The sequence below is a fragment of the Notamacropus eugenii genome, chromosome 4 (genome assembly GCF_028372415.1).
Source record: "Notamacropus eugenii isolate mMacEug1 chromosome 4, mMacEug1.pri_v2, whole genome shotgun sequence".
In the NCBI taxonomy this organism is placed as follows: domain Eukaryota; kingdom Metazoa; phylum Chordata; class Mammalia; order Diprotodontia; family Macropodidae; genus Notamacropus; species Notamacropus eugenii.
In genome coordinates, this window is record NC_092875.1 from 154694768 (window position 1) to 154705052 (window position 10285).

Below are 10285 nucleotides of genomic sequence, written 5' to 3' on the forward strand. Positions count from 1 at the left end.
GCTTAATATTTCACTTCTAGAGTTTAGAACTCCATCTCAAGTTTATTGCAAAACAAGTAAAAAAACTCTTACTTCAAATCATGTCAAAATGTATTAAATACAGAAATTAGGAAGTCCTACTTTCTACTAAAATGACATAAGCACTATCATCTGTCTAGCAGGTTAGCTGGCAGGCAGGTACAAAAGTACATGGAAAAAGTGATGGATTTGCAAGCAGGGGGCCTGAGTTTAAAACCCTATAGTGTGACTGAAACCAGGATGGACCAATTTCCTCACCTTTAAAAAAGAGGCCTGGGTATCCTCTTCTAGCTTCTAAATTTATCATCCTTTTCCTCTAATAACATATAAGTCTCTATTACTTTGAGTTATGGCTTAGAGATGGAGAAGAGGGTCAGTGTGCATTCATGCACTACTTCCTCACATTTCAAGAGGCTAAAAGAAAAAACTCTAGCTACTAAAACAACAGATAACAATACTATATATCTACTTATGTCAACTTTTAGTGCCAGCACATTTCTAGGATTCAACATTACAATATACAGATATTCACTAGTTTACTGATCATGCAATTGAAGACCCTGTGCTAGACTTTATATCTTCCTTACTGCTTCTGTCCTTAAGAAGCTTACCATTTAGTAGGTGACAGGTTTACAAAAACCTATGATACAAGGAAGAATGTAATACATTCCAAAAGAGGTATGAAAAAAGTGCTATGAAAGGCCAGAAAAGAAATACAGACCTAGTCCTGAACGAGGCACTGGTATAAAATGTGATGAATATCCCCAGTGCCCAGCACGATGTCAGACAAAAGTAGATTATAAGTTCTTGTCAAATGTTATGTTCATAGAACAATTTTTTAGTCAACAAGCTCCTGTCACATATCTTGTGTTTTTACTCTCCAAACAAATATGCATGCTTTAATATAATTTCGGAGGCACTAGCTGACAGCACTTAACATTACAATCCAAAAATTTACTTACAAATTTCTCATCTCAACCAATATTTGAAACCATTCAAAGCACAGTGGACAGTTATATAAAACACTAGGCCTTAAGATTTATATTTGCAAAGAACTAGACAAAAATTAGAAAAGTTATTTGAAATTCTACTTTAGTTCAAATTCATGCAAAATACAATCTCATCAAAATCTTGCTTATATATCACAGTACCTTTGTTGCTCACCACTTTCCTTTCCCCTAAAGAGCTAGTCTAGATCATAAATCCAAGACTTAGAACTAGAAGGGACCCTAGACCAACAGATCAAATTCCTTCATTTTACAGATTAGGAAACTGAGCCCCAGAGGAGTTCACTGGTACTCTAAATTCCTTTGCAGAGTTGTGAACTAACTTGTTTGGTCCTTTCACAGCCATGAGAGAGGATAGTCTCTTTCACATAGTCAGCAAGGAATAAATACTCATAGGAGTTGGGAATCAAGCCGGATCACCCATCACAGCTAACATATAGTGTGGAAAGAGCACTGGCCTTCAAGAGACTTACATCTGAATAACTAGGCAATAGTCACTTCACTTCTCTGCATCTCAGTTACCATCTACATAAAAAATAAGTTAATAATAAAAGTATCACTTTATGGTCAAATGATTCAAACAGATTATTTCTGCTCAAATATATAGTTTATACCAGCATTACTTTTTTTGAAATTAATTATAACACATTTTGTTTTTTATTCAGCCATTTCTGAAATAATCTCCCCCTTACTTCCAACTCTATACTACAAAAAAGAAAGATCTAAGAAAAAACTCAACAATGACTTCAACTTTGATTATATATGGTATACATATTGTGATCCTCCAAGTCCCCTGTCTTTCTGGTGAAAACAAGGAAGGAGCTTTAATTTCTATTCTCCAGAACCATTACTCAAATTCAGTTTCCTTTTAGCAATCTTAATTTACACTGAGGCAGCTAGGTGGCTCATTGGTTAGAAGGATGGCTAGACCTGGAGTCAGGAAGACAGGAGTTCAAATCTAGCCTTAGATACTTCCATCTGTATGACTCTAGGCAACTTATCTGATCACTGCTTGCCTCAGTTTCCTCAACTGTAAAAAGGAGATTATAATAGCATCTACTTTCCTGGGTTGTTTTGAAGTATTAAATGAGTTCTTTGTAAAGTGCTTAAATTAGCATAGTGCCTGGCATATATACTAGGCATTTAATAAATGCTTTGTTCCTCCTGCTTTGGTTATCTTTTCGTTTACATTGTGGTAGGTGTGTTTATAGTTTTTTGGTTTTGCTTATTTCATTCTGCATGAGTTGGTACAACTCTTCCCATGTTTTAGAGCACAAATTTTCAAGATGTAGAATCCTTAGGAATATTCTATGGCCTGGGTGATCAGAAAAGTATTAAGATGCAGGCCCAAATGATGGATTAAACACATATCCTTTATGACCATCCTTCCTTTCAAGGACCTTAATGGAAAACTGGGATTCTGTAGAAGAATTTGGAATTATTCCTATAGCAACAATTCACTTTAGAAAACTGGATTCGCTTAAAATTCAGTCTTAAAGAACACTTTTGGTTATTCTACAAATTTTAGTAGAACACACAACAGTAAAAATTATACACATTTATAATCCTTTTTAATGTCTGCAAATTGCTTTACCGCATCCCATCTGATCCTCACAATGACTGTGCACTCAATGCAACCTCTAAAGCTGAGATGCAACCAAGTACGGATTGATTTTCTGCTGATTATGCTAATTTTGGCCTAACAATTAACATCAAGAAAACACAGGTGCTCCACCAGCCAGCACCACACCATCCACATGTGGAACCATCAGTTACAGCAAGTGGAGAAGTTCTGAGTTTTGTGGAGAAGTTCACTTAACTTGGCAGTATTCTTTCCAGGGATGCACATTGATAATGAAGTTGACTCATGCATTGCCAAAGCTAGCTCAGCATTTGAGAAACTCCAAAGGAAAGTGTAGCAGAAGAGGTATTGTATTAGCCTGACTACTAAAGGTCTAAAGGTCTAGAGAGCCATTGTGCCAACCTCATTGTTGTATGCCTGCGAAACCTGGACCATCTACCAGTGTCATACCATGAAACTGAACTGTTTCCATTAGAATTGTCTTAGGAAGATTCTGAAGTTGTCCTGGCAAGATACCAGACGCTGAGGTTCTTTCTCTAGCTAAACTGCCAAACATTCAAACACTAACACAGAGAGTACAACTCTTGATGGGCTGGCCATATTACTTGAATGTCAAATGCATGCTTGCCTAAAAGACTATTCTATAGAGAATTCACACAAGGCCAACTACTCACATGGTCAGAAAACGACAAAAGAACACTTCCAAGGTCTCTCTTAGGAACTTTGGAATTGATTACGACATAGGAAACACTGGCCCGTGACAGCCCAGCACTGTGTGCCTCCATCTGCAAAGGTGCTGTGCAGAACTGAAGTAGCTCAAAAGAAATATGAGATGCACAAATTTAAAGAATCCACCTCAAATGTTCACATGGCCTATTTGTACTTGACCTGTGGGAGAGCATTCTGAGCTTGTACTGGTCTGATCAGCCACAACTGGATGCACTGTAACTTGTCTCTAACATAGTAATGTCACTTTAGTCCTCTTCAAGAATGAAGAACAACCATTACTTATCATATCCCGTTTGATCCTCACAATACAACCCTGTACGGTACAAAGTAAGCAATCTTCTGGGTTACTTTTCTCCATTTTACAAACTGGGAAATGGAGGCTGAAAAAAGTTAACTGACTGGCACAATGCCACAGAACTAGTTGGTCTCTGAGACAGAATATTAATTTATCTCTTCCTATCTCAAAGTGCAACTCCATACACTAAGCCACATGGCCTACTACAAGTTGACAAATGCCAAGTAATATTCACATTTACCAGCACTTTTGAGGTTTACTAATTACTTTCTCCCAAGAACCCTATACTGTAGACTGCTTGAGAGTATCACTCACTCTAGAAGTGAGAAACTTGGCTCAGGGATGGTTAAATGACTCACTACGGTCACACAGATGTCAGAGGAAAGATTTGGACTCACAGTGTGTCCCCAAGTTCAGTGATTTTTGAACCAGGCTCTTTCTCTTAGAAAACACATTTTCAAGACATTAACTGCTTTCAAGAAGCATAGTCCCAATGTTCAGATAAGAGGCATTAGAATAAGTACTTAAACTGTGTTGTCAGATAAGATGAGTGAAACAATTATAATATTCTCTTCTGAATGAGATGAGGAAGAAGTTATCAAATACAACCAAAGGCACTAAGTGCAAATTATAGGATTTTGGCAAAGGACCTAGTATAATTTCTTGAACACAGATAATATCTAAGAAATGCTTGCTGAAATGTAATAAAATTTATTTTAAGTTCACTGTGATTATCTGCTTTCATATGAAATTCAAAATACTGATCTATAAAAGAGTTGAAAGTATTTGGATTCTGATATAAAAAAAAAAACCAAATCAAACAAAAAACAAAAAACCTTCCCTCTAAAGTTAAATTAAGAAACAGTTATTTAATAATTTTTATATTCCTAGCAGAAACATAGTAGTTAGAGGACCAGAGAAGTCAGGAAGAATAGTATTTAAGTACAACTTATGAAATATTATTTACCCTAACAAAACACAATCTCTCATTGCATGCTGGCAAATTTCTAGTGCGATAAACTGCAGAACAGATGCCTACACATCTATAATGGTAGAGGAAATTTCATCACTTTGAATCCCTCATGCAAATTACTCCTGTAGCCTCCTTGCAATGGTGAGTTCATCCAAGAACCTTCATTGAGGAAGGGTCTATCCTTCCTCATACCAGCTACACATCACTCTACAGCCTCTGCCACCATCCTTCAGCTGCCTTCTTTCTCAACCTTGCTGCCCCCTTCCTTCCACTGGTTTATTCTTCCTAGTACCTCTATTTTGAAGACAGGCCCAGACCAGCCATTCTCTACCCTGACTTCTAAGGATTCCCTAAGTAGCAGGTCCTCCACACTTTTTGGCTCTTTTATAAGTTATCTTCCCTAATTAGAATGTAAACTCCCTAAGGGCAGAGGCGGTCTTTTTTCTAGCTTATATTTGTTTTTAAGCATTTTACTTTGGCATAGTGTGTGGCACAAAGTAAGACCTTAATAAATGCTTCTTGATTTTATTAGATATCACAGGTCCAGAACAAAGGAAAAAATTATACATATATACATGGCGCATTGTCTTTTATCTACATGCTTGCATATATGTACTTCCCCTCCTAGCACTGGCGCAGGTATTGAAGATGAGAGTAAGGGAAGAGATAGCATGAAGTGGTAGACACCCAGTAGATACCTGCTATCTTTCTGCAAAGATTTACACACATATTAAATAGCATTATTTAATCAAATGCTAAACTATAAAGAGATGGTAATGGGAACCTCAAACTCAACATATTCAGAACAGAACTCGATATCTTTCCCCTTAGATTCACTCATTTTCCCTATTTCTGTCAAGGGCACCATCATCAACCTAGTCATCCAGATTCACTATTGATTAATCTTAGACAGCAGATTCTTGCCCACCCCAGGATCAATCAATTACCAAAACCTGTCAGTTCTACCTCTACAACATCTCTCACATTGCCCCCTTCTCTCCACTCACACCATACCCACTCCTATCACTGATACTCCCTTCCCCCTAGACAATAGTTTCTTAGGTGGTCTTCTTACTTCCCATTACTCCTCTCTAATCTACCATCTATAATGGCTGCCAAGGTGACATTCTCAGTATGACTTCTCTTGTGAAATAAACTCCAATGATTCCTATTTACTTCTAAGAAGAAATACAAAAACTTGGTTTTTTATGTAAAGGATTTCATATCCTGGCTTCAATGGATCTATTCACACCATACATTATTCTCCTTCATGCACTGTTACAGGTAAACTGACATACTTGTTCCTTCATATGCAACATTCTGTCCCCTTCCCTATGTCCCACATTAGCCTAGAATACATTCCCTCTATATCTCTGACTCTCAATTCCTAGTTTCCTACAAAGCTCAGTTCTAATGTTTCTTACAGGTTTTTTCATATCTCTTTACCTTTATTTTGTATAACAATACAGTGGCTTCCCAATGAAGACAAAGCTTCTTGGAGGTAGGATTGTTTCACTTTCTGTCTTTCTAGCACAGTGCCCCCCATCCCTGGAATTCACTCTCTCCTTATATCTCTACTTTCTGGTTTTCTTCAAGTCCCTGCTAAAATCCTCTAAACTTCCATAAAAAGCATTTCCCAACGCCCCTTAATCTAAGAGCCTTCTCTCAGTTGATGACAGCAAATTTATCCTGTATGTATCTTTTTGTAAATAATTGTTTCCATGTTGAGTTCTTTCAGAGCAAAGACAGTCTTTCTGTCTAACTTTGTATCCTCAGAGTTTTCAAAAGACTTGATAAATGCTTGCTGACTTGACTTTACAGGAATTCAGAAATAGAAGAAATGGTCAAAATTGAATAAAAACTATTAATAAATTACTGCTTCCAGCCCAGGCCCAATAGCCATCCACCACAGTAGCAACCATAGAAAAGGCCAGCTATCCCCATCAATTTTCAGCCAACTGCCAATAACAGGTAAGTCAGCTTAGGCTGAAGCAGCAAAAAACAACGAAGGAGAAAGAGTAGGTGGTATGTACCAGGCAAATCAAGCCACTATCTCAAACACCATTCTCTCAGACCCTATGGATTCTGAACCCAAAAGCCCTCCACAGCACCAGCCCAGTTTCCAATCAGTAGGGACTCAACACTCACTCCCTGTGGAGAAGTTACTTGTCAACTGCAATTGCAGCCAGAGCTATCGAAGACCACCCAAAAAGTCCTTGCCACCAAAGTCTTTGGCATTGTTAAGTGGTTCAACATCAGAAATGAGCATTTTTTATAAGGGGGAAAAACTGAATAAGATGCATCATCTTCTGCTTTGCAGCTGCAGCCTAAGGACCATAAGGCCTTTCTATCTTTCTTGTAGCAAAACCTAATAATACAGGTGTTGTTTCTCCATCAGAAAGTAAGCTCCCTGAGAGAACACTGTCTAAAACTTAGCACAGTGCTTTTTGCACGTAGGAAGTACTAAATAAGTGCTTTTTCATTCATTTATTTATTCATGAGTTTAGAAGAATTCAACTCATTTGAACTTTGAGGTTTTCCCAAGAAAAGTGAACAATCTGAAATTCAGTATCTTTCTTGATTTGATAAAATACAAAAGAATATTTCAAGCCATGAATTCTAATAGGTTTTCCTCTACTTAAAAAATGGTGATGAGATGACATCAAGTTGGGGACTTTTATTCCAAATTAGAATACAACTTGGCATTGTAGGATATTTATACCACTCCATAAAAACAAAACAAACATTCCAATCTTAACATAATACCGTAAGAATTTTAAAATTTTCAATTTTCTTGGAGCATGCCCAGATAAAGCACACAAATTTGAAAAGTTGTAGTAGTTCACTGTGGTAAACCATAAACAAAAATGAGACATTAGAAACAATTTTGAAAAGACTTTGGGCAAATCATTTACTTCTTTGAGCCTGTTTCCATAAAATGAAGGGAAGCTCCCCTTCCTACTCTAAATTCCCTTCTACTCTATCTATTATTAAGATTCATCCTATGACTATTAAACTCATTCATTAAACCACAAAGGTCAATACATGGTACTGACTATATCTGAGGCGACAGCTAGGTGGCGCAGTGGATGGAGTGCCAGGCCTGAAGTCTAATTTCAAAACTGGCCTCAGACACTTGCTGTGTGATCCTGGGCAAGTCATTTAACCCTGTTTGCCTCAATTTCCTCCTCTGTAAAATGAGCTGATGAAGGAAACGCAAGACCACTCCAGGATCTTTGCTAAGAAAAGCCCAAACGGAGCCAGTCCGACTGAAAAAGAACAAATTCTTCCCCATTTCTTTATTCCCCATATAAACTCTTTGAAGGCAGTGAATGCCCATGTCAATGATCATAAAATTAAAATCTGTTTTGTTCATTTCCCTTCAGCAACTTTGTAAATAAGACTCAGGGTGCCAAAAATTCTCTACATATTTCAACAACAAAATAGAGTTCACTTGAGGCTCTTTCTCATAACGCTCTACACATCTACTGTAGTACTTATATTCTTCTACATACTACTTATTTGTCTTCTTTAAAAAGTCTATTTAAAGCACTGTCATACGTTCACATTGGCAGACCGAATACACATCATTGCGCCTTAATATTTTCAGAACTACAATCTTTTTCTCTCTGTAACGCCTATGTGTAATCAGTTCCCAGTGGGTTCCAAGTATACAGCTAGAACATAGGAAAACTTAAAAGTAGGGAGCGAGGGCTACATGAATACAATATAAAAGGTTTTATCTTCATTTCCGCCCTGGTGGCCCAGGGAGTGCCTAGATCTCCTGTAGTTTTGCTCTGTCATACTACTTTCACTCCAGTCCAGCACAGCTTCCCAATGCTGGGGGTATGTATAGAACAGAAAAAGGCGTCACAGATGAGATGGTCACCCCGACCTTCGAGGGTCCATTTGATTCAACATTTTGTTTCCCCGGTCCTCTCTCCCAGTGGACACAGGTGTCCTCTCCCCAGTGACTGCTCATCATGGGAGAGCATCCGTTTCCCTTCCAACATGGAAGGCTGGTGCGGTGGGTGCTCCTCACTCGGGACGCTTAACGTGTCTTCCACGTGTCTTCCCCCCCAGTGGGCACCTTCTAAATATACCCAGTGAAATGGCACCTCTGGTGGCTCTCTGCTCGCCCAAGCCTGGATTCGTCTTCGCACAACTTCCTCCTGCCACCACCAGGACGCCCCATCCCAGGGGTCAGAGCCTGCACATGTCGGCTAGGCCTCGGAAGACGCTCGGGGGTCACAAGGGCCGGTAGGACCGGCTCGCTCTCGGGAGGACCCCAGCGTGCCTCGCCGGCTCTCTTTGTCCACTCTTGGCCTCCGGCCTTCTGAACCTCATCTGTCCCAGGGCCGGCTCCGCCTCTGTCCCAAGTTCACGTCCACGTCCGATTCTATCCCCAGGTGGGAAACCCGCGCGCCTCCGCTCGGAATTAAACCGCGGTGGGTCCGTGGTCCCTCTCACCGCCCCCGGGCACAGAGCCTGCCAGGGCCGGAGTCCCTCCCGCCGCCCACCCCCATCTCTCCTCCGGGTCTCACCTTGGGCTTCTCGGCGAGTTTCTTCCGGTTCTTCTTCCTCGAATCCTCGCTCTTGGGACTCTTCAGCAGGGCTCCGTCCTCCCGGGCCGGGGCCGGGACCGGCGCCTCCTCCCGCTGGCGAGGCGGGCTCCTCCGCCTCTGGCGGGCCCCGGCGCACGCCGCGGCCCATCCCAGCCCCAGCAGGAGCAGCAGCAACAGCCCGAGCGCGGCCGTGCCCAGCAGGATGGCCCAGGCCGGGTAGCGGTGCGGCTCCAGTCCCAGGTCGAGGCCCAGCTCGGTGCGCAGCAGGTAGAGGCCGGCCGACAGCAGCTCCCGCAGCGGGGCCGAGCCCTCCTCGGCCTGCTGGGCCAGCGTGTCCAGCCAGCTCCGCGCCGCTTCCGCGGCCATCTTCCCTCGGGGGTCCGGGACCCCGCGCGAGGAGCCGCCGGGGAGCGAGGACGCACGGGGTGGCCGAGGGGCCGCGGGCGGCGAGGGACGGAAGAAGGCAGGAAGAGGCGGCGCACGGGCGCTCCGCTCAGGCCGACCTCATCGTGGCCTGAGCCGCCGGGGGGACAGGGCTGCTCCCGGGTCCCCCAGGCAGCCTTGCTCACTCGCCGCCAAGAGGAGGAGGAGGAGGAGAAGGAGGAGGAGGAGGAGGAGGAGGAGGAGGGGAAGAGGGAGGGGGAGGAGGAGGAGGAGGAGCGGAGGGGAGAGGAGGCCGCCTCTCCAGGGGCCACCGCTAAGCGGCGTGTCGGCGCCGGCGCCAGGGACCAAGGCCTCCTCCCGCGACTGAACAATGGCGTCGGGAGAGTGGCGGGGCGCGTCGCGCAGGGCTAGGGGCGGGGAGGGGAGGGGAAAGGGAAAGACGGGACCAAGCGGGAGGGCGCGCGAGTCACGTGGGAGCGGGTGGTGGGCGGAGCCGAGCGTCAGCGCGCGAGCCCCACGCTCCGGCCCCGGAGAACGGCCTTGCCTTTGACCCGCCTGGGGAGGGGCTGGGGGGAGGGCAGGTGAAGGGAGATTTGCAGGAGCGGGGGCGGATTTCTCCTAGTTAGTGGTCGCCGGCGCCGCGTGGGGCGGTCCTACTTCCGCTGGGTCCCGGGGAGGCGTACTCGCGAAAGAGGCGGGGGGAAAGGACTGAGAGAAGCGGGAGATCGGGGT

At 43.2% G+C, this 10285-nt stretch overlaps 1 protein-coding gene across 3 annotated transcripts in view; it reads right to left on the minus strand.

Annotated features, from left to right (window-relative positions):
* Positions 1-10048, minus strand: part of MTDH (metadherin) — a 70221-nt gene extending 60173 nt beyond the window's left edge. For all 3 annotated transcript variants that reach the window (XM_072603442.1, XM_072603441.1, XM_072603439.1), the window contains exon 1: positions 9149-10048. In XM_072603442.1, coding sequence (XP_072459543.1) covers positions 9149-9535 — 387 coding nt within the window. In that variant the 5' untranslated portion in view covers positions 9536-10048. The remainder of the gene's footprint in view (positions 1-9148) is intronic.
* Positions 10049-10285: the final 237 nt, after the last annotated feature.